Below are 22739 nucleotides of genomic sequence, written 5' to 3' on the forward strand. Positions count from 1 at the left end.
GCTGCAAATGCTCCATCCAAGGAGTGTTTCACTGGGTTGGATAAAAAGAAGCCTTGCGAGGTTACAAAACTCGACGGTACAAAACTAGTTACTGGATCTATGGAGAACTCCTGGTGAAAAGCAGAGAGACTAGTCGTTAGATATCAACATCTCTAAACAAAAGCAAATATGGACTACAAAGATTCTTACAGGATGTCTTTGGAGAAATGCTTCGACCCTTCCTTCATTTTCTTCGGTGTCTATAGAGCAAGTACTGTATACCAAGACCCCATCGTGCTTCACCAGTCTTTGAGATTTCAATCAGGAGTGTCACAGAGAAAAGTATCAGATAAGCCGCACATAGTAGTATGCAGAATTAATCTAGTGACTGACCAAAATGTATGTACAGAATGCATACTTAGAGGCAGAATCAAGAAGCTCATCCTGCAGTTTTGTGAGCTCTACCATGTCCTCAAGTTTACGGTTCCATCTTAAGTCCGCTCTCTACAAAACACAGATTGATGGGAAAAGGTTTATCAGATCAGTTCAATTCAACTAGCAAAGGAAAACCTTGCTGCGGAAACAGTTGGATAAAACTTCTCATGTTAACCTTGGAGAGGACGCCGAGTCCAGAACACGGGGCATCAAGCAAAACTTTATCGTATTGTACCTCATTAGTTTCCTAAAAATACATTAAGTTAGAAGCAAGCCCTGTATGTGAGTAGCTTACAAACTTGAAAAGTTCAGGTACTCAAATAGTGTTAACTTACAGCGAAGACACGGAGATCGGAGTGAATGGTTGAGATAAGTCCATCAACTTGGTGTGATTTTGCTGTCTCGCCAAGAATTCTTAGCCGTCCTTCGTTCACATCCATAGCATATATCATACCTATAACCGATGCGAGTTTGCCAGTTAGAGGATGGAACCAGTCAACTATAGCAAGAAAGTTTTTCAAAATAGATGATTTAGGAAAATGAAGAGTAAGATATAAGGACCTTGGCCTTTCAAGCAAGATGCCATAAATAGGGTCTTTCCTCCAGGAGCAGCACATGCATCCATTATCCTCTCGCCTGGCTGAGGTTTCACCACTGAGACTATTAGTCCTGCAGTACCAGACGTGGGTAGATATTTTTATACCAAAAGAACTAGAGGATTTGGGATAACCTTAAATCTGTTTACACATGAACAATTTTTGAAGAGGAGACTGTATTTTTTCTTAGGAGCAGACCAAATAATTACAAAACTAAAACTGACCTGCACTCTCATCCTGAACAGAACAGAAGCCTTCCTTGAGTAAACCAGCTTGCACCACAGTCTGTTCCAATTATCAATTTTGAAACTTATCAGCCCAAAAAAGCAAAGAGTAGAGTTAGGAGAAACGAGGAAAATTGCCGACAAGAGGCAATTTAGGGTTACATTATATAACACCTGCAAGCCTGTTTTGATGCGGACGAATTCCTCCAAATGTAACGATAGCTCGTGTGGAACCTTTAGCACAGGAAAGCCATAATTGAAGTAAAAAAGTAAGCCTTATAAGAAAAATCATCTGCCTGGTTTTACACAAACATAATGATTCCACACTGAATAAAGAACGTGAAAGATTAAACCAAAAAAACACCTTTAAACTTTCTAGACGCTCGACAAGGTCTGCCCTTGTAATGTTCCTTCCCGTATTGGCCCTGATATCAATAGAAAAAGTATTATCTGCCTGACTGCTGATAAGTTATCTTTCCTTCAGTGAAAGCAAAATGTTATCTGGAGATTAACCTTAAGCTAAATCCGGGATCACCGTTATTCCATGTCATCAGCTTTGTGGCTTCATCCAACCCAAGATACTTTACCCATCGCCTAACCATCCACTGGGTAAGGAAAGGAAAAAAATGAGGCCTCATTGCAGTTGTTCAGCACTACATAGATATTTTCACAGCTAAACCAAGTAATCTAGGAGCCTGACAAGTTCAAAGAATCAATTTCACACCATTAAATAACNCAAAACTAGTTACTGGATCTATGGAGAACTCCTGGTGAAAAGCAGAGAGACTAGTCGTTAGATATCAACATCTCTAAACAAAAGCAAATATGGACTACAAAGATTCTTACAGGATGTCTTTGGAGAAATGCTTCGACCCTTCCTTCATTTTCTTCGGTGTCTATAGAGCAAGTACTGTATACCAAGACCCCATCGTGCTTCACCAGTCTTTGAGATTTCAATCAGGAGTGTCACAGAGAAAAGTATCAGATAAGCCGCACATAGTAGTATGCAGAATTAATCTAGTGACTGACCAAAATGTATGTACAGAATGCATACTTAGAGGCAGAATCAAGAAGCTCATCCTGCAGTTTTGTGAGCTCTACCATGTCCTCAAGTTTACGGTTCCATCTTAAGTCCGCTCTCTACAAAACACAGATTGATGGGAAAAGGTTTATCAGATCAGTTCAATTCAACTAGCAAAGGAAAACCTTGCTGCGGAAACAGTTGGATAAAACTTCTCATGTTAACCTTGGAGAGGACGCCGAGTCCAGAACACGGGGCATCAAGCAAAACTTTATCGTATTGTACCTCATTAGTTTCCTAAAAATACATTAAGTTAGAAGCAAGCCCTGTATGTGAGTAGCTTACAAACTTGAAAAGTTCAGGTACTCAAATAGTGTTAACTTACAGCGAAGACACGGAGATCGGAGTGAATGGTTGAGATAAGTCCATCAACTTGGTGTGATTTTGCTGTCTCGCCAAGAATTCTTAGCCGTCCTTCGTTCACATCCATAGCATATATCATACCTATAACCGATGCGAGTTTGCCAGTTAGAGGATGGAACCAGTCAACTATAGCAAGAAAGTTTTTCAAAATAGATGATTTAGGAAAATGAAGAGTAAGATATAAGGACCTTGGCCTTTCAAGCAAGATGCCATAAATAGGGTCTTTCCTCCAGGAGCAGCACATGCATCCATTATCCTCTCGCCTGGCTGAGGTTTCACCACTGAGACTATTAGTCCTGCAGTACCAGACGTGGGTAGATATTTTTATACCAAAAGAACTAGAGGATTTGGGATAACCTTAAATCTGTTTACACATGAACAATTTTTGAAGAGGAGACTGTATTTTTTCTTAGGAGCAGACCAAATAATTACAAAACTAAAACTGACCTGCACTCTCATCCTGAACAGAACAGAAGCCTTCCTTGAGTAAACCAGCTTGCACCACAGTCTGTTCCAATTATCAATTTTGAAACTTATCAGCCCAAAAAAGCAAAGAGTAGAGTTAGGAGAAACGAGGAAAATTGCCGACAAGAGGCAATTTAGGGTTACATTATATAACACCTGCAAGCCTGTTTTGATGCGGACGAATTCCTCCAAATGTAACGATAGCTCGTGTGGAACCTTTAGCACAGGAAAGCCATAATTGAAGTAAAAAAGTAAGCCTTATAAGAAAAATCATCTGCCTGGTTTTACACAAACATAATGATTCCACACTGAATAAAGAACGTGAAAGATTAAACCAAAAAAACACCTTTAAACTTTCTAGACGCTCGACAAGGTCTGCCCTTGTAATGTTCCTTCCCGTATTGGCCCTGATATCAATAGAAAAAGTATTATCTGCCTGACTGCTGATAAGTTATCTTTCCTTCAGTGAAAGCAAAATGTTATCTGGAGATTAACCTTAAGCTAAATCCGGGATCACCGTTATTCCATGTCATCAGCTTTGTGGCTTCATCCAACCCAAGATACTTTACCCATCGCCTAACCATCCACTGGGTAAGGAAAGGAAAAAAATGAGGCCTCATTGCAGTTGTTCAGCACTACATAGATATTTTCACAGCTAAACCAAGTAATCTAGGAGCCTGACAAGTTCAAAGAATCAATTTCACACCATTAAATAACTCTAACCGCAAGAAAAGATGAGGCTATAGCTAGACGAACTTACAACGGGATGTGAATGAAGGGTAGCAAGTGCACGTGCTTGTGCACGATCATCCCCTTCCACTTTGGGTAATGGAAGGGCGTCTTTTTCCTGCAGATCCCTACGTCAGAATTCATAGAAGCTTAAGTTTGTTTGATTAAAGTTCAACTGAAGAGAAAAACACGGAAACAAGTTTAAGAAAGAGAAACCTTAAGAGAGACTAGCTTACGAAGAATCCCATTGACAAAATCTCCAGCACCAGGTCTGAGGGCAACCTTTGCAAGCCTTACGTTCTGCACATGAGCAAGTAAACAAACAATAAAGAAGAACGACTATCATGAAAAAAAACTACCTTTGGAACTATCTATTGAGGAAATTGAGAACGAAAATAAATAGAAAACTTATAACTCATACCTCATCTACAACAGCATATGACGGCATATCAAGCTTAATGATCTCATAGACACCAATGCGGAGAATCTACAATAGAGACCAAGGTTTAAGGTTGGAGATGCGCTATAAGTTTGACCATATTGCTGGCAGTCTGCAAAGTCTGACAGCAACAATCATAATCCACAAGGGAATGATACCTGCAATAGAAGAGGTTCCATATTTCGAAATGTTCTCTCGTTGTGGCAAAGAGAACCAATCAAATGATCAAGATACCTCCTCCATCGTATTGTTCCTCCAACAACATCAGTAACCTAATCATTTGCAGATAACTAACTGACTTTTAGAAAAACACAGCTTTTCCAAATTGTAAAAAGTACTTGAGTGTAGTTGCTATCAGTTTTCAATGGTTATACTAAATGGCCAGGAACAAGATAAGATAAGAGTGGCAACACTAACCAGTCTAAGATCCCGGTCATCCAAATCGCGAGTACGAAAACCGATAGTCCTTTCAACGTAACTCATCTCATTGCTCCCAGAGCCTTTTCCTTTCTCATTCAAAAGATCAGCAAACGCACCTCCGTACTCAATTCTCATCAATCTAACTGCAGATACTGTTTAAGCCTCCAACAAACAAAAACTGATATCAGATATGAGGGAAACTCAATTGCAGTCGACTTATATTGAAACAAAAAGACTCAGAGCCTAAAATACTAACTAGTCGTTTAAACGATACAATTCTATTTCATCCTATGACAATATCACCCCTAAGCATACAGAGTGGCGTGTAAAAAGGTAACAGAAGCAATGGATTACTCTACCAGCTCTATGTGGAGAAACTTCCAAATTCAGATTCTGTGGTTTCCTCAGCGGAGCCACCTGACCTGCATATCGAGAAATTTCCGAGTAAAGCACAGAGATTGAAGACAGAACAGGCAAAACAGCCATTAGTTTTCTAGTTTCTTAAGGAAACAAAACACAGTTGAACCATTTACCTCTTTTACCAGGCGAAAATGGTTTACGTGTCTTTTGAGTTCGCTTCAACGACTCTGAAGAAGCTTTCTGCGTTTCAGCAGATAGATAAACGCGAAATGAGAGCAATTGCGCCATGGATGCTCTCTCTATCTGGAGACTGGAGCTAGCTAGCCAAACCTTGGATTATAAAATTAAAAACATTATCATACTAGTACTTTCAGAACAGACACTCTTTCTCGAAAGGAAGGTTCCTCTGGATGGGAGAGGATGAGTATCAAAACAATGATTAATGGGCCTAAAGCCCATATTATTTTGGATTTGCTTTTGATTTAATTTAGGCCCTTCTACTCTATATATTTTCCATTTACATTTTAATCCAAGGCCAAAACCGTAATAACGTCAACAGTCGTCTTCCCCAGCTTTTTCTTCTTTTTTGGGTTTTGTAACCCTTGTTGCAGGCGGCTGAAGCTACTCGGATCTCTCTCTTCTCCATTTCTCCTTTTGGTAAAGTATTTATTTTAATCTTCTATATAGAAAAGTATAGTGCTATTTTTTTACCTATTACCTTCCAAAAAGGTAAAATTTTTACACTATTTTCAAACGTGTTAAAATTCTACAACTCTCACTTTGTTACAGTAGAATTGAACTAGGAGGAAGTCATGTGGTTCAGAATAGGCACTTCACGTGCATTCAGCGCAGAGATAAAGTAAAAAAAAAAGAAAAAAGTAGAGAGACCCGTGACCTCTCTCACTTGCACGTACGTGACACGTGAGCAGGATTGGACATTAGAGACGAAGCTGCCCTCTTTCCTCCTTCCATTACTTTACCGAACTGAGCTGAGTTACAGTGTTCTGAAGGTACACACTACACAGTTTCTTTTCTTGGGGTTCTTGAAGTTAAAGAAAAAAGGGTACTTTCTTTTCAGGTCATTGCTACTTCCTTTAAGTTCTTATAGACAAAATATTCCTGCTAAAAGCTTGGTTGGGGGCATAATCAGTGTTTTATTTTGGTCCCTTCTCTTGTCTGTATTATTAAGAGACAGCCAAATCTTTTTTTTTCGTTGAAGTTTAGGATTGAATGGCTACTTTTCATACTGTTAAAGATGCGGTGAAGCTCTTTGACGCTGGTTTCTCTGGAGGAAAACCTCTTAACAAGAGAAAAGAACAGGTATATGTTTCTTCTTCTATTTATAAGTTATATAACATCTATGTTTCTTTGGAGGTGATATATTTTGTGAATTAATTGTGATTGCAGGGAGTATTGGTGGAGGAGACAAACCTCTGTTTCTGGAACAGAGAGGTTAACAAGTTGAAGGAAAAGATAAAGAATGCTGAGAAGACCAAGATTGAGGCTTTGTTAGAGCTTGAGGAAGCTAAGAAAACGGTTGAGCATCTCAGTCAGAAGCTGGGAATCAAGCAGAATGTGAGAAGTGGTGAGAAAGATTTAGATTTGAGTACTAGTGTGAGAGGTGTGACTACAGAGTTAGGCTTTGCTAAGGAATCGATTCATAGAGTAGCTGAAGAAGAGAGTGAACTGTGTTTGTTAATGGAGTCTCTTAACCCCGAGCTTCAAAAAGTGGAGAAAGAACATTCAGAGCTTAAAGAGAGTGAGCAAAGAGAGAGGGATCAAGCCATTGAGAAGCTGAAGAAGGAAACCAAAGATGCAAAGACCGAACTGAAGCTGTTAGAAGAAGAGCTTAAGATTGCTGTTTTCGAAGCTCAAGAAGCAGAAGCAGCAGAGAAACACGCCAGGGAACAGTTGAATGTTGCAGTTTTACAATCTGATTTCAGATCATCATCAGCTGAGGTGAAAGAAAGTGGTACTGAAGAATTAACCGAGACAGAAGCGTTAAGAGCTTGCAGAGACGAAACACTCAAGACATTAGAGATGAGTGAGAGAGAGATTGAAGATATAAAAGCAGCAACACAAGACGCGTTGAAGAAAGCTGAGATGGCTCAAGAAGCTACAAATGTGGTGGATGTAGAGCTTAAACGAAGGCGTAAAGCAGCGAGTAGGATCTGGGCAGAATCCAAAATGTGTGCCAAATCAACAAAGGAAGTGCTCAAGTCGAAACCGAGATCATCGTCAAAAGAAGGTTGTTTGGTCAAGTGTTAGAAAGAATCTCTAGTCACTTTTGTAATTGTAATAATCTGTAAACTCATAATAAGGAGAAGAAGTGGTCACTTTGTTGGTAGTGGTCAAAGTTCGTTAACTAATAAGGTTGTATGGTTCGATCATCATTGTATAACTAATCAAAAAAATAATTTTGATTATATTATCAACAAATTACAAACTTATAAAATATTATTCTAGTGAAAAAGTCGGTGATTACAAATTTTTTATAAATAAAATTAATTAAGGTTGATCAACATAAAGGAAAAAGATAAGAGTACTTAAGGTCGGTTAATACACAATTAAAGGATCGTAAAAATATAAATCGAAGGCTCGTTTTATTTTTATTTTCCACTTCTTCTCTCTCTCTCGTTAACGCGCCTGAGAGTCCTCTTCGTCGTCCCTTATCTCTCGATCTTGGTTGATTTCGCTCTCTGATCGGAAAAATTAGGGCTTTTGTTTTCTAAAGATGACGACTGCAGCAAGACCTACCTGGGCTCCAGCTAAGGGAGGTAACGAGCAAGGTGGTGCTCGGATCTTTGGTCCGTCTCAGAAGTATTCGTCCCGTGATGTCGCCGCTCACACAACTTTAAAGCCGAGGTAATATTTCGAAAACTATTCTCTATTCCCTCGATTCGGTGTGAATTAGAAGATTACATGTGAATTCAATTGAAATATTAGGTTTTTTTTTATTTGATGAGATTGTCGAGAAATCTAGGGTTTATTAAATTCAATAGAGTACTTTGTCTTTGGGTTACTGAGATGTGTAGTAAATTCAATAGATTCCTATACTCATGATGTCTCTTAAACAATTTTGTTGTTTGGGCAGGAGGGAAGGGCAACACACCCAAGAGGAACTCAAGAAGAAGAATCTTCGTGATGAGCTTGAAGACCGTGAGAGGAGACACTTCTCTTCCAAAGACAAATCATACAGTGGTAAGCTAATAAAAATTTCAAGCCTTTTTCATTATGATTTTGCTAATAAAGCTTCTACCTTTTGGTTGAACTGGATATGGACTAATGTGTTTAAATCCTTAGATGAAAGAGATAGCAGAAGAGGAAGTCAGCTTTTACTTGAAGGTTAGAGAAACTCATTTATTTTATTTCACCTTATGTCGTGAACGTTATTTGTGTCACATTTGATAGTTTGGTTATATGTTTTCTAACCTGGATGTCCTTATGATTAGGCTTTAAAAAGGATCCTGAAGATCGGATTTATGCTCGTAATGTAGATGCTGATGATTCTGATGGTGATATCAATAACAAAGGTGACGATGAAAGGTGCCTATTCTTCATCTCTTCCACTCTTGTCTTCCTCTTTGCAGTTGTTCTTTAAATTTCGCTAATAGTATCAAGGTTGGGAATCTGGTACCTAAGCTTTAACTGTGCCTCATTGCTTTTCTTCATCTGGGCCATAGTTTGGTAAAATACAATTGATTTTGGCGAAAAATGTTTGACGACTTATGTCGACTAGTTCTTTCAAAGTTATCTTACAATCTTTTTTTTTTTGTTTTTGTCAGTGATGATGAAAGTGACGATGATGACGAGGACGACACTGAAGCTCTTATGGCTGAACTCGACCAGATAAAGAAAGAAAGAGTGGAAGAGAGGCTCAGGAAGGTAATGTTGCTAGTATTGTCTATGATGTTTCTGCTTAGGTTACTATTAAATAATGGATATGATAGGTTTTTCTTCAACATATGTGACATGAGGAAGATTTGTCTTGTTACAGTTAATGTTCTATTTGTTGGTAACTGATATGTCGTGCGCATTTTCCAGGAAAAGCTGGAGCAGATGGAAGAGCTAAACGCCAAGGAAGAGGAACTTCTCAAAGGAAACCCACTGCTCAATGCTCCAACTTCGTTTAATGTCAAAAGGAGGTAAGATAGCTAGCATCTTTTGAAATCTTTTTTTTTCTTCATGATATCTTGTGATTATATATAGATTGTTTGAAGGTAGATAGTTAAAACGACTTATATCTCTTTTTCAGGTGGGATGATGATGTTGTCTTCAAGAACCAGGCACGTGGTGAAATGAAAGCACCTAAGCGCTTCATCAATGATACAATCAGGAGTGACTTCCACAGAAAATTCCTGCAGAGATACATGAAGTGATTGTTGAGTAATACTGTTGTTGCTACTTTTGTCTGTATGATGATTACGATTTAAAGCTTTTATTCTGTCTGGGATTATGATGTTTCTCAATACTCAAAACTACCAACTGTTTTATGGTCTATATATCATTTGACTTTAAATGCTACATCTCGGATTCCTGCTTATCTCTTATTCAGAAAGGAAAAAAAGCAGCATAACTTTAAAGATGAGGTTTTATGTATTGTGGAAAGAACAAAACGGACATAGAAATGTTTGGCCGTCTCACACAAGTAAATTGCTCACAATATTATTGATTGACAAGGAAACTAGGACCGATAGCAGCAACGAAGACAAGCTGAAATGCTCAATCAATGGTCCATTGATCCATCCTCCTACGCACTGCTCTAGTTTCTTCGCTTAATGCTCTCGGTCAGCGCTAAGGTCATTATTGACTTGTCTTTCTCTATTGGGCCTTTGGTCTTTTTAAAATTTCTCTGAATTAAACGTATTTAGGCCCATTAAAAAGCCATTATATTTTTGTGTTCATAAAAACCCCTTTACTTCCCTCTTTTCCAAAATTAAAACGCGATCGTCATGCTCTCCGGCGAAGATTCCGACCGTAAACTAGGGTACATGAACCGGAACGATGCGGAAGTGCAGCTTCCACGGACGACGGGGGTAAAAAACAAAACTCCGGCTCCGGTGCAAATCACCGCCGAGCAAATTCTTAGGGAAGCACGAGAGAGGCACGATGCTGAAATCCGTCAGCCTATGCAGACAATTACTAATTCAACTGAGCTTTCCGAGTACAGACTCCGTCGTCGGAAAGATTTCGAGGACCAGATCCGTCGGGGGAGATGTAACACCCAAATTTGGGTCAGGTATGCGCAGTGGGAAGAATCGCAGATGGATTACGCACGTGCTCGTAGCGTGTGGGAACGAGCCTTAGAAGCAGTAGATTATAAGAACCATACTCTCTGGGTCAAGTACGCCGAGTTTGAGATGAAGAACAAGTTTGTCGACTTTGCGAGGAACGTTTGGGATCGTGCGGTTACGATCCTCCCTCGAGTGGACCAGCTTTGGAATGAGTATATCTATATGGAAGAGAAACTTGGCAATATCGTCGGAGCTAGAGAGATCTTCGAGCGGTGGATGAATTGGTCACCGGATCAAAAAGCTTGGCTCTGCTTTACTAAATTCGAAGTTAGGTATGGTGAAATCTATCGTGCTAGATCAATCTACCAGAGATTTGTTCTTTGTCATCCGAATGTTTCTGCTTATACTCGTTATGCAAAGTTTGAGATGAAGCTTGGTCAAGTTGAGCTTGCTAGGAAAGTGTTCGAATGCGCGGAGAAGGAGCTTGCATACGATGATGAAGAAGCTGAGATTCTCTTTGTGGAGTTTGCTGAATTTGAAGAACGATGCAAGGAAGTAGAACGGGCGAGGTTGATTTACAAGTTTGCTCTTGATCGTATTCCTAAAGAAAGAGCTGAAACTTTGTACAGTAAGTTTGTGGCGTTTGAGAAACGATATGGTGATAAGGAAGGGATTGAGGATGCCATTGTCAGCAAAACAAAGATACAGTATGAAGATGAATTGAGGAAGAACCCTTTGAACTATGATTTGTGGTTTGATTACATTGGGTTAGAGGAGACTCTAAAGAACAAGGATAGGATAAGAGAAATCTATGAGAGGGCTATTGCTAATGTTCCACCTGCTCAAGAGAAACGATACTGGCGAAGATACATATATCTTTGGTGAGTTTTATTCTATCCGTATCCTTTACAGATTTTGGTAACACTGTTGATCAAGGTTTGCATAAGAAGGCCAAGTTTAGCTTCGTGTAACTTCACTGTGTTTGGGTTTGGCTTTCTTAGGCCGCTATTAGTTCTATCATCTTTGTTTATCTTTTAGCACATTAAGGTCACTAAATATATCTACTAAAACAGATTCTTGCATTCGGTGGAAAGCTTTTGTTGGTTTTCTCAACCACTGACACTGATGTGACTAACTGTTGTAGGATTAATTATGCGTTGTATGAAGAGATTGAGACCGAGGATGTGGAGCGTACCCGAAGTGTTTACAGGTATCTGAAAATTTTGAAGTTACATGCATCTACGTTTCACTCATGGAGGGTTAGACTAACTGTTTAGTGTTTACTTTACAGAGAATGCCTCAAGCTTATCCCACACACCAAATTTTCTTTTGGCAAAATATGGTTGCTCGCTGCACAATATGAAATCAGGCAATTGAATCTCACGGGTGCAAGGCAGATATTAGGAAATGCGATTGGGAAAGCTCCAAAAAATAAGGTAAGCCTGACAACGGTTAATTTGGAAATGGTCTACATTATTTCTCATCTTTTTTACTTACTGGGGTGACTTTGTCTTTCTGAAAAACAGATATTCAAGAAATACATTGAGATCGAATTCCGGTTGGGAAACATAGATAGATGTAGAAAAATATACGAGCGTTATCTTGAATGGTCTCCTGAGAATTGCTATGCTTGGAGAAACTATGCTGAGTTTGAGATGTCTCTTTCTGAAACAGAACGAGCTAGAGCTATCTTTGAACTTGCAATATCTCAGCCTGCTCTAGACATGCCCGAGCTGCTATGGAAGGTAAATTTTTTTTCAGTCTAAAGCATCCAAAGAATTGAAGATTTCTCAGATTTTGGAACCGATTGGATCATTAAATTCTTAATATTGTTTTTGGCAGACGTACATTGATTTTGAGATATCAGAAGGGGAACTAGAGAGGACACGTGTGTTATATGAGCGACTCTTGGGCCGTACAAAGCATTGCAAGGTGTGGGTTAGCTTTGCAAAGTTTGAAGCTTCTGCTGCGGAACACAAAGAAGACGAGGAAGAAGAAGAAGATGCTATTGAATGCAAAAAAGACAGCATCAGACGTGCCAGAGGTTGGAAGCTGCATGTTATGTTATGAATTTTGATGATTCCTTTTGACTAGTTTTGACTGTTTTTTTTTTCTTCTACTCAGCGATCTTTGATAGAGCCAACACATACTACAAAGACTCCACACCGGAGCTGAAAGAAGAGCGTGCTACGCTTTTGGAGGATTGGCTTAACATGGAGACGGAATTTGGTAAACTTGGGGATGTTAGTGTCGTTCAATCAAAACTCCCTAAGAAGCTCAAGAAGAGAAAGCCAACCAGTGGCGAAGCCGGCTCTACAGAGTAAGCATTGCATAATTCACCGATTTGTTTATCTTTGAAATGTAAGATTCGAATGCTAAAGCTTAATGTAAAAAAAAATTGTTTGAATCTTTGGCAGGTATGAAGAATACATTGATTATTTGTTCCCAGAAGAATCACATACGACGAATCTTAAGATTCTTGAAGCTGCTTATAACTGGAAGAAGCAGAAGGTTGTTAAAGCTGGGGAATGAGTCTAGTCTATAGTGGTTAACATAGTGTTATGCAACACCCTTCCAGCTTAAAAATTATCATAATGTAGTAGGTGATGATGTTTCTTGCGGTGTTAGTATTATTGATCTAATGATACTGGAACATATATATATGCTGATAAGAACCAGACAAGTAAGAAATCATATAGATTCAGATGGAGAAGGTTCGGCAAGGCATATATATGCGAGCAAAAGGCTTTGATGTCTTATGACAAGCTTCAAATAAGAATTGATCAAGGTTTAGCCACACTTTTCTCTCCTGAATATTGATTATGATAACACTAAACGTGAAAATGACACTATAATCTAATTTAAGACCATTTCAGATAATTTCGACTCCCTCTGTTTCTAGTTTAGTCATCTTTCATCACTCAAACCACGAGACTTCAAAATTGGAAATAGCTGTATGAACTTCTTTTGTCATTTTCTGGTTTACATCTTGTTATCAAAGATGGCAAATGCTTATTTTCTTGCGAAGGCAGAAGTATGCACAGAGACGGTAGCCGAATGCCATGGCTAGTAGAACCCACAGTTCTTGCAAACCGCCATTCAAGTTGACTGTGTCAAAGGATGATGAGCTTTGCATTGTCCTGCAGCCGCCTTTGCTCCCACATTCGAAAACTTGGTCCGCTGAGTATTGAACTTTCAGAAGCAGCCTGAAGCCGTAGTGCATGAAGGACAAGTACTTCAACCACTGCATGAATTTGGGTATGTGCTGCATTTCGAGTTCAAAAGTGCATCACTTTTTGTTTGAGCGTAAACAGTTATTAACCAGCTTTGTTATTATGATTCACTAAAAAGAATAATCCATATTCCAATTTATTAGTTGTGGTACCTGAACATAGTAACCTCCTGTTAGAAGAAATAGCATTAGTACCAAAGAGGCGATCATACCAGCTCTCTTAATGCTCAGTACTGAAGCTCCCAAGAACTCTCCTGCACCCTGCAGTTACATTGGGAAAAAAAAAACATGTTTTAAGTTCGAAAGAGAGACAAGTTCTCGATCTTTTCTGTGCTTACTTGGCTAGTTATGGCTATCAGTAGTATTGTCAACACGGTGAAAATGAAGCAGGGGATTGTCCTATTGAACCCAGCCATGAAGTAGACGATGATCATGAAGAATGTTGGGTATAAAACGTGTGCCACCATATCACATAGTGTACTGCATACGTAATACACACTAAGTCTGTACATGTCTGCTTTTCTTTCTTTCACCAGGTAGATCTTCTCGAAGGGGAACACGTATACTGCTCCAAATAAGGATGAAGATGTCCAGAAGATGCAGATATAGAACATCAAACCAACCTGCAGTACAAACTTACCAGATAGTTAGTAGGCTTATAACTATGGTATAATCACAAAAATTATGTAGTTTCATTCATTACTTGGTCTCTAAGGTGCGCCTCTGTGTCTGTCTTTGATTTCCACCAGAGAAGACCCAACACAACGGCCACGCCAAGTGATTGAACTAGCCTTAGCTTATCAAAGTAATCTCTACGCCGCTCTCTGAATGTTCTTCTGGAAATAATCAAGAACTGATCCCACCATGAAAGCGTCCAGTCCTTCTTCACTTGGATTGCTACTTGAAGATGCTCTGGGGCCTTTTTATTTCTATGGTTTTCTTCCTTCTCTTTTGGCTCCAAGTCGGTCTTGTACCTTTGTTGCAAGTACTGCAAAATCACAACATTAGGAGTCCCATTATAACTCTTAATACATTCGTATATAGTCTATGACTTAATGTGATCCTTACTTTCACTAGTACTTCCTCGGAATCAGGCTGAGCGGTTTTGGCAGCCAATAACTCTTCCGGTAAACTAATGTCTGACACCTGTCCCGTTGCCAAGTCTAGCAAGAACTCTGCTGGATTCATTGCAATTTCAGGTAAGATTCTCAAAGATGAGAAATACTCCATAGATTCTCTGGCTTTGCCGTAGAAGGCAGGGTGGCCTTCTGAGATCAGTAAGAGCTTGTCGAACATGTGAAACATTCTGCTTGATGGTTGGTGAATTGTCGTGATGACTGTCCTTCCTGCCTGCAAAAGACATATTGGTTCTTATTCAAGAACTTAATTAGCTAGTAATCTATTTGCATTGTAGAAGAAATGCTGATACCTTAGCTACTCCTTGCAGAATATGAAGAAGTTTTGTGGCAGAAGTGGAGTCAAGTCCAGAAGTTGGCTCGTCTAGAAGCAACAGAGAAGGATCTACCAAAATCTCGTATGCTATACTCGCTCTTTTTCTTTCTCCACCTGATATTCCTTTGACAAAACCTCCTCCAACTCTTGTGCGACGGCATCTTTCATGGTTTTTTTTGTTTCAATAAAAATTTAGTTTAGTGTTTACAAGAAATGTGTCTGGACATCATCAAAAACAAAGTATACGAGTTCTCACTCACTATAAGTTGGATTATTCTATCTAATTCCAGTAAAAAAGTGTACCTTTCAAGGCCGAGTTCTTTAATGATCATCTCTATTTTGGCGTATTTCTGTTCCTTGCTCATGCTACTTGGAAGTCTTAAAAACGCAGCGAATGCTAAGGTCTCTTCCACAGTAAGTTGTGGTAACAGAACATCATCTTGTGTCACGAAACCAATTCTGGAGAATACTGAAAGATAAGTGCATAATAATATTCAGGTTAGGAGAAGTATCCCACTCAGGATTTTATCTAACCTCCTCTTAACAGATGGACTGTAAGGAATGTCATTATAGGTAAGCTTCCCCTTGACATTATCTGTCAATCTTCCTCCCATTATCTTCAAGAGAGTTGTTTTGCCACTACCCGAAGGACCCATTAGCGCAAGGATCTCGCCAGGACCCGTGCTTCCTGTTATGCCTTTCAAAATGTGCTTGTACCCATCTTGATCCGAATTCGTATGTGTTACCACCTTTGACACCATTGTTTTCACCAGGTTTGTTGAGCTTGCCTTGCTGTTTCTCACCTTATACTCAACATCTTCAAACTGCAGATTACGAAAAAGAGGTGAAATCAATGACTTTTGTCTCGAAGAAGGAAATCAAAAGCCAAAGAGAAAGAGAAACCTTGAGAAAGATGGGAAGAGGGGCGTCTTCAAGAGGATAAGAGGAAACGAAATCTTCATCAATGTCAATCTCAGATGAGTATTGGTTTCTGAGGTAAGCTTGGGGCATGAACTCCATGTTGTGAACTATGCCATTGCTTCCTGTAATCTGCATTACATGATTCTCTTCAACTTCTTCTGTTGTTCTTCTGATCTCCATGGTTTTTCTTATTCTTGTATCACAAGAAAATTAATCTGAATGTAAGGTTGTGTTATATAACGGAAGAAGTCTGTTTATCAACTGTGTCAAACCTGAAACTTTCTTGCTTTTTGTGTTCTCTTTCTCTCTCTGTTTATCAGGGTGTTAGTTTGGTAGACCACATTCTTTCAATGTCTTTGTATAAATGAATTTGAGTTCCTTTAAATATGCATGTTTTGACTTGCACAAGGAGAAAATGAAATCAAATCAATATCATTACTCGTTACTGATGAGGTAGGTTAAAATAATTTTACATTTATCTAATTGGTTTACTTATTAAAGATCACGTATGAAATGCACCACTTCATCATATAAACTGATCACTTGTCTATATAGTGAAATTCAGAAGAATTACAGATAAACGAGATCCTTTAGACTTTGTTTGTGGTTCTCACAAAAACAAAAAAAAAACTAAAGGCACCAATTCTCTTGTCCCCTCTTCAAATTGCCCACACACTAATTTCTTCTTGGGGGATGATGTATCCTAAGTATGTACACAAAATCACTCAAAAATCCAGGCTTCAACATCTCTTACCAATCTGAATGTGCATCTTTCTAGTAATTCTCCTTGACCTATTAGTTGTTCCCCTGATTTGTTAGTGCAGCTTGAGGTTGCTGATTCGTAATATGTGAGGGTCCTATGGGTTCAGTCCTCGCAGATATAGTAGGAGGCGCCAGAATGGGCTGTGATTGTTGGTATATTCCCGTAAACCCAGCCTGCATGGTCGGGAAAGCTAGTGGTTGACACTGAAAGGGTAAGTTGTACATGGGACTGGCCTGCAGATTGGCTAGACTCTGCTCAGCCAATATATGCAATAAGCCCTGTTAAAAAAATTATAGCAGAACATGCAATGACAGAAGGGAGGAGGTAGAGACAAACTAACCGGTGGTCCAGTTGAGTAAATGTTTTCCTTCTTTTCTTCTTTGTTGGTAGAGGTTACAGTGGCTGCTGATGGGAAGTGGTTGAAGGCGTACAAATCATATGGGGATGGAATTGTGGTAGGTGGGGAGTTTTCAATGTCGCTTCCTGACTTGATGTGAGTGAGAGGGAGTTTAACCCCTGAAGGTGGTGAAGCATCATCTCCAGGCGGCGGTAAGTAAGACTGTTGTTGGTACCCGTTTGGGCTCACGAACTGGTGAATGTATGGATGCGGCATATAAAAGGGTGGAAGATAGGGACCGTAAGGGAACAAATTTAGAGGGAATTGTTGCCTAAAAAGGTGCATTGCCTGTTGATAGGCTGCTATGGAGTACTGATCAGGATAGGAGATAGGTTGAGCATCACAATTTGGGGCCTGCAATTATCAACAAAATATAAAAGACAGTGATTAAGCTTGTATTTAAATATTCAGGCAAAAAGCAAAAAAAGACACTGTATGGGGATTCTTGAACATAACCAACCTGATGAGTGTCTGTGAGTGGTTTATCTCCTTCCGAACCTTCTACAGGGTGAAGGGTTTGATCTGACTGCAATGATGGCTCAGTCTCAGATGCTGAATTTAAAATCTCATGATCCTCATCTTGAGAAATAGTTGATATATCTTTCCTGGAAACCAAATAATGGCATTGAAACACCCCATTTCAATGTCATATCAGAAACTCACTCATCTGAGACAGTTAAAGCAATTCAGGATAATACAGCAAGCAAAAGCGTAAGATTAACTTAAAGTTTTAATCAGTACCAACCTAGTTGCTGTCCCATGAGAAGACTCGATATTGGAGTCATCACACCCAATAGTACAATTGTCAGAAGATGCCTCTTTCACAAAATTGGAATCGAAACTCCCAAATGTTAGACCATTTTCAAGCATTTTGGCAACCTGAAGGTGGACAGGAAATGTTACGTGCGACCGTTCACCAACACCTGACTCGAGAAGCGATTGATTCTTGCCTTTATTGGCTGCAGCATCACTTTTACCGACTGTTCCAAAAAAGCCATAGGTCAAATCAAATAAGAGGTAGTAACTGAGCTCAGGCAACAATCGGTATCATTCACAACTTATCTAGAAGAATACAGAATAAACATAGTGCTATATAGATAAAGAGCAACTATACCTTGCTCTGACTGGCTGTAATTAGAAGTGACAATCATAGATGATTGCTGTGAGATCTGAGAAGTTCCATCTAGAGTATATTGAGTGTCGTTTTTTACAACAGAATCGGATACAGCCACTGGTACAGTACTTGCTTTAGACTTATCCGGCTCAACAACATCCTCAGAAGAAGAAGTAGACTTGGAGAGAGGCTGTTCCTCTGTGACTTCCTTGTTCACAGGGGAGATGGAAGCCTCTTGAATTTTATGGTTACTGATTCCACTTGGAGAAATTATAGGGTTAGGGGACCTGCAAAAGAATACAATGCTTTAGGAAACCCATATACAGAAACGGTATTAAAGGCATAGACAGGAAAAGTATGAATACTTTATGGAAGAAGGTTTTGTGTCGTTTATTGCATTGTTGGGAGAAGAGAAAACAGTTCCAGAACGTCCTTTTATGTGATTAGCTCCACTCTGCTTTTTAAAAGCTGCACTTCTTCCATTGCTGGTATCTGCAAATCAACAAAGAGCTTAAACCAAAGCAGGAAATATAGTACAGAAGTTTAGAAGTAAAAAAAACATAAACTACAATGACCTGTATAACTTGAACCAAAGTTCCTCCGTGCAGTCCTGCTCCTTCCTTGTGTATTTAGTACTAAATTCTGCAACAGGGATACACACAGGAATAAGAGAATCGATATAATGTAAGCTACTAGTGAAAGTGATACACAGAAATTTAGGGTTGCTAGGTGAATTCACAAATCACGCTAAACAGAAGAACCCAAGTCTAACACTTGAGCTAAAGAGAACGGATTCAAAACAACAAAGGGGAAACATACCTCTTTCTTTCTCTCCCTTTTGCTTCTCACCTCATGAAATGTATCTGAAAAGATGATAAAAAACGATATGAGTTAGTGCCACAAAAACCAACAGTACATCATTACGTTGATATTGAAACAGTAGACAAAATCCAAAAACCCATATACACTAAACCTCAAATCAGAGCTAAAGAAAAAATCCTATTTCCACAGCTTCATCATCTAAAAAGCTTAATGGTAAAGATTATAAGCAGTGATTAAGACAGAAAGGCCAATTTTTCAAACGAGAGGTCCCCTAATCATGAACCCAAAATCTGCATATTCCAATCAGTTAAAAAAAAAAAAATATTCCTTATTTGAACATTCCAAGCATATTACATACCAAATCGAAATCTCATAAAAAAAAAATTGCAGATTGAGAGGCACAAGACAATATCTTCTAAAACATCAACAAAGGGGCTGTGTTTCCACACAAAACAAAGATCAAACAAAACCCTAGAAGGAAAGAAGGAAGAACAAATGGCGAAGCGTTGGTGTAAAGGAAAAAAAAAAGGAACCTAAATAGAGGAGCTTCTGAGTGGTCTCATGTGGATCATTGAAACACTCCTTAAAGACAGAGAAGATATCCTCGTCGGAATGTTGTTTTCCGGTAACCTCTCTGATGTTTTGAATGGTTTTAAGCAGATCGGCCGGAATCGAAACCCTAGAGCCGCCATCGCCTCTGCTGCTCGTCATGTTAGTATATTAGAGAGAGAGAGAGAGGGAAGCGGAAGGGGTGGGAGAAGAGAGAGAGAGAGAGAGAGTATTGGTATGGGGTCAGGCAGAGAGGGACTTGAAACATACGACTTCATCCAAATATATGTATAAATCTATTTTTTTTTATTTCCCCGTATAAATCAACCTCTAGCTAAATACAACCTCTCCGTATTTTTATACGCTTACGTCACTAGTTCCCAAATCTTTTAATTTATTTTATTATTATTCTATTTTAATATTATAATGCTGGAAAGATCGACATCAAAGTTGATATGGCCGAGTTGGTCTAAGGCGCCAGATTAAGGTTCTGGTCCGAAAGGGCGTGGGTTCAAATCCCACTGTCAACATTCTCCTTTTTTCGTTTTTGTAACTTTTTTTTTTTTAATTGTCCGAATATAAGGAAAAAGGAAAAATATATATATATATGACATGACAAGAAGTCACGAACTAATAAAAAGATTATCTCAGATCTTGTCGATAAGCAGCAAAAACCCTAGCGTTCTCTCTCTCTCTCGACGATCCTCTTAACCTCGGAGCATAGTTTGTCGGGAGATCCTCAATTCGAAAACATAATCACCACTGACTGAATTTAGGAATCGCGATGGGTTCCAGATCTCGTAATGATAATTTCCAATCCGGCGATGGTGCGAGTCCTGGGTACGTTTTTACTCCTCCTCCTCCTCCTCCTCCTCCCATCTTTGCATGTTTCAATCCATAGAGTTTGAACAAAACAAACTAGAGAGACATCTCCTGATCTGTGACTTTTAATCTTCGTTTTTAATTTTTTTTTGTTTCGAATTTTGTGTTTGTTAGGAAAATATTCATCGGAGGATTGCACAAAGACACCACTAGTAGTAAGTCTCTTTTCTGCTTGTTTTGTTTTTACAAGTCGAGTTTCTAGGTTTCGTTTATGGTAGGGATTGTTCTAGGTCTTGATTTAGCCTCCTTGTTGCTCATAATGTTGATGTTTACTTGCAGCTGTGTTCAACAAGCACTTTGGCAAGTACGGGGAGATTACAGATTCTGTCATTATGCGTGATCGACATACTGGGCAACCTAGGGGTTTTGGTTTCATCACCTATGCTGATTCTTCTGTTGTTGATAAAGTCATTGAAGATAATCATGTCATCAATGGCAAACAGGTCTCTTTACGCCTCTTTTTTATTTCCTACACTTTGTTATTCGATTGATGTATTTTGTGGATTTGATTAATCTGTAGTAGTATCTAGTACTTACGGATTTAAGAATGTGGATACCTCTGTTTTGATCATTACTTTTTCCTTGTTTTGATGGAACAGGTTGAGATCAAAAGGACTATTCCGAAAGGTGCTGGTGGCAATCAGTCCAAGGATATCAAAACAAAGAAGATTTTTGTTGGTGGTATACCCTCCACTGTTACAGAAGGTATATCTCCCTTCTTGCCACATTCTTACTTTTTTTTCATGAGAGACTATGTTGGCGCTCTGTGCTTAGTTGTATGTTCTGTTGATCAGATGAGCTCAAGGACTTCTTTGCCAAGTATGGGAACGTGGTGGAGCACCAGATTATCCGAGACCATGAAACAAACAGGTCCAGAGGTTTTGGTTTCGTGATTTTTGACAGCGAAGAAGTCGTAGATGAATTATTGTCCAAAGGAAACATGATCGATATGGCAGACACTCAGGTAAGCTTGTACAAATGGTTCCTAGAACTGTGGTACATGAAGTTATTTATATCTTGGTTTCAATTTGAATTTTTCTGCTTGTTCCTTTCGTTATACACGTTAAACTTAGTTAGTTTTCCACCCGTTAGCTTCCCACCAAATGTAAGGAGGTTGTCACAGTAAACTAGGAAGTACTCAGCTATAGTTTGCATCCTTAGCGTAGCTAGGTTAATTAAGTTGCTTTGTTGTAGGTGGAGATCAAGAAAGCTGAACCAAAGAAATCTTCAAACCGTTCACCTCCTTCTTATGGTAGTCACCCTAGAGGTCGTTCTTTTAACGATAATTATGGCGGGTATGGTGGACCTTACGGGGGTTTTGATGGAGGCTATGGTCCTCCAGGTCCCATTAGGTCACATGGAGGCCCTACCAGTAGGTTTGCTGGGGGATATGGGTATGGTCGTGGTGGACCTGGTAGTGTAGGCCCTGAATTTGGAGGAGGGTATGGTGGTTATGGGAGTGGTAATTTAGGAGGTTACCGGAGTGAACCACCCCTTGGCTATTCCAGTCGTTTTGCACCCTATGGGAGTGGGTTTGGTGGCGAGGGTTATGGCAGTGGAGGTTATGGACCTGGAGGATATGGTCGTGGAGGAGGGGAAGGCTATGGGGGATATGGTGGGCCAGGTTATGGTGGTGCATTTGAATCTGGTGGCCCAGGTGGCAGTTATGAAGGAGCAGGTGGTCCATATGGGAGGGGTTATAGTAACAGTAGTCGATACCATCCGTATGCAAGATAGGGCCGAGGTAATAGCAATCAGTAGACGCTATAGAAGCTTCTCTCACAGGTTTCTCTAGATTGTTCCAATCACTCTAGGTGCATTCTAGAGGAAAGTAGAGTTATCATGTAGCGCCAACATCAGGAAGGATTGCTAAGGACAGGAAGATCATCAAAAAAAATTTATTAGACATATTTTAGTGTGTTCAAGTGTTGTCTTATCTCTTAACTTAGATTGTGGTATGTAGACTTTAGCATATTTGGGTTTGGAGCTTATTTTGTCACTGCCATAAGAATGATTTAGACTAAAGCCTATTTATCATTTGGTAGTCGTATTAGATGATTAATCACTCGCTTAGCTTAGTTTGCACAATCATACGAATTAGCTTAAGAAGCTCTGCAAAATGTGCATTCATATTTATTTAGAGCTCAAGCTGAATGCTTCATCTCCGTAGATTTTTGTCTCTTGTTATCTCCGTAGATTTTTTGTTGTTCCGAACAAAGTTTTGAGGGCAGTTAGTTGTGGATTAATTCTAGCTTGTGCATGTGTAAGTAGGACTATATTTG

The 22739-nt window shown here is 39.3% G+C and overlaps 8 protein-coding genes and 1 non-coding gene across 14 annotated transcripts in view; 5 read left to right on the top strand and 4 right to left on the bottom strand.

Moving 5' to 3' along the window:
• LOC104748166 (ribosomal RNA small subunit methyltransferase B-like) overlaps positions 1 to 1923 on the bottom strand; it is a 2706-nt gene extending 783 nt beyond the window's left edge. Inside the window, exons 1-10 of the mRNA XM_010469847.2 lie at positions 1748 to 1923; positions 1599 to 1659; positions 1409 to 1468; positions 1235 to 1295; positions 976 to 1083; positions 750 to 868; positions 590 to 661; positions 398 to 483; positions 190 to 286; positions 3 to 110 (exon numbers count right to left, since the gene is read on the bottom strand). Coding sequence (XP_010468149.1) covers positions 3 to 110; positions 190 to 286; positions 398 to 483; positions 590 to 661; positions 750 to 868; positions 976 to 1083; positions 1235 to 1295; positions 1409 to 1468; positions 1599 to 1659; positions 1748 to 1872 — 897 coding nt within the window. The 5' untranslated portion in view covers positions 1873 to 1923. The remainder of the gene's footprint in view (positions 1 to 2; positions 111 to 189; positions 287 to 397; positions 484 to 589; positions 662 to 749; positions 869 to 975; positions 1084 to 1234; positions 1296 to 1408; positions 1469 to 1598; positions 1660 to 1747) is intronic.
• Positions 1939 to 5442, bottom strand: LOC104748167 (ribosomal RNA small subunit methyltransferase B-like). The gene is made up of 17 exons (XM_010469848.2): positions 5265 to 5442; positions 5091 to 5153; positions 4729 to 4883; positions 4470 to 4583; positions 4294 to 4359; positions 4089 to 4172; positions 3904 to 3990; positions 3639 to 3730; positions 3490 to 3550; positions 3300 to 3359; positions 3126 to 3186; positions 2867 to 2974; positions 2641 to 2759; positions 2481 to 2552; positions 2289 to 2374; positions 2081 to 2177; positions 1939 to 2001 (listed from the first exon to the last, which is right to left on the bottom strand). Exons 1-17 carry the CDS (start codon positions 5377 to 5379, stop codon positions 1939 to 1941), a joined length of 1503 nt encoding a protein of 500 aa, XP_010468150.1. The 5' UTR covers positions 5380 to 5442.
• Positions 5648 to 7476, top strand: LOC104745558 (WEB family protein At3g13190-like). 6 transcript variants are annotated; one of them, XM_010466831.2, is made up of 4 exons: positions 5648 to 5748; positions 5881 to 6169; positions 6311 to 6411; positions 6499 to 7476. In XM_010466831.2, exons 3-4 carry the CDS (start codon positions 6322 to 6324, stop codon positions 7357 to 7359), a joined length of 951 nt encoding a protein of 316 aa, XP_010465133.1. In that variant the 5' UTR covers positions 5648 to 5748; positions 5881 to 6169; positions 6311 to 6321; the 3' UTR covers positions 7360 to 7476. The 6 variants fall into 6 exon arrangements, with proteins under 6 accessions (XP_010465133.1, XP_010465131.1, XP_010465134.1 ...); XM_010466829.2 differs by having other exon boundaries at positions 6316 to 6411; XM_010466832.2 differs by having other exon boundaries at positions 5881 to 6154; positions 6316 to 6411.
• LOC104745560 (protein CWC15 homolog) lies at positions 7683 to 9617 on the top strand. The gene is made up of 7 exons (XM_010466833.2): positions 7683 to 7956; positions 8186 to 8292; positions 8395 to 8436; positions 8544 to 8637; positions 8877 to 8976; positions 9136 to 9236; positions 9347 to 9617. Exons 1-7 carry the CDS (start codon positions 7826 to 7828, stop codon positions 9468 to 9470), a joined length of 699 nt encoding a protein of 232 aa, XP_010465135.1. The 5' UTR covers positions 7683 to 7825; the 3' UTR covers positions 9471 to 9617.
• Positions 10009 to 13052, top strand: LOC104745561 (crooked neck-like protein 1). The gene is made up of 7 exons (XM_010466836.2): positions 10009 to 11206; positions 11470 to 11535; positions 11617 to 11761; positions 11852 to 12070; positions 12168 to 12369; positions 12450 to 12645; positions 12743 to 13052. Exons 1-7 carry the CDS (start codon positions 10044 to 10046, stop codon positions 12855 to 12857), a joined length of 2106 nt encoding a protein of 701 aa, XP_010465138.1. The 5' UTR covers positions 10009 to 10043; the 3' UTR covers positions 12858 to 13052.
• LOC104745562 (ABC transporter G family member 26) lies at positions 13189 to 16112 on the bottom strand. Its single transcript, XM_010466837.2, has 9 exons — positions 15913 to 16112; positions 15544 to 15833; positions 15313 to 15468; positions 14987 to 15170; positions 14626 to 14907; positions 14261 to 14545; positions 13896 to 14180; positions 13711 to 13818; positions 13189 to 13590 (listed from the first exon to the last, which is right to left on the bottom strand). Exons 1-9 carry the CDS (start codon positions 16108 to 16110, stop codon positions 13321 to 13323), a joined length of 2058 nt encoding a protein of 685 aa, XP_010465139.2. The 5' UTR covers positions 16111 to 16112; the 3' UTR covers positions 13189 to 13320.
• LOC104745563 (GBF-interacting protein 1-like) lies at positions 16440 to 19835 on the bottom strand. Its single transcript, XM_010466838.2, has 9 exons — positions 19560 to 19835; positions 19024 to 19067; positions 18780 to 18846; positions 18570 to 18696; positions 18205 to 18491; positions 17836 to 18070; positions 17551 to 17695; positions 17034 to 17444; positions 16440 to 16944 (listed from the first exon to the last, which is right to left on the bottom strand). Exons 1-9 carry the CDS (start codon positions 19735 to 19737, stop codon positions 16726 to 16728), a joined length of 1713 nt encoding a protein of 570 aa, XP_010465140.1. The 5' UTR covers positions 19738 to 19835; the 3' UTR covers positions 16440 to 16725.
• On the top strand, positions 20025 to 20105 carry TRNAL-AAG. Its single transcript has one exon. It is a non-coding gene; the product is annotated as a tRNA-Leu (tRNA).
• On the top strand, positions 20198 to 22501 carry LOC104745564 (heterogeneous nuclear ribonucleoprotein A3 homolog 2). Its single transcript, XM_010466839.2, has 6 exons — positions 20198 to 20415; positions 20572 to 20612; positions 20737 to 20900; positions 21057 to 21162; positions 21252 to 21421; positions 21652 to 22501. The coding sequence occupies exons 1-6, from the start codon at positions 20360 to 20362 to the stop codon at positions 22192 to 22194; spliced, it is 1080 nt and encodes a 359-aa protein (XP_010465141.1). The 5' UTR covers positions 20198 to 20359; the 3' UTR covers positions 22195 to 22501.

This window comes from Camelina sativa, chromosome 15 (assembly GCF_000633955.1).
Source record: "Camelina sativa cultivar DH55 chromosome 15, Cs, whole genome shotgun sequence".
Taxonomy (NCBI): domain Eukaryota; kingdom Viridiplantae; phylum Streptophyta; class Magnoliopsida; order Brassicales; family Brassicaceae; genus Camelina; species Camelina sativa.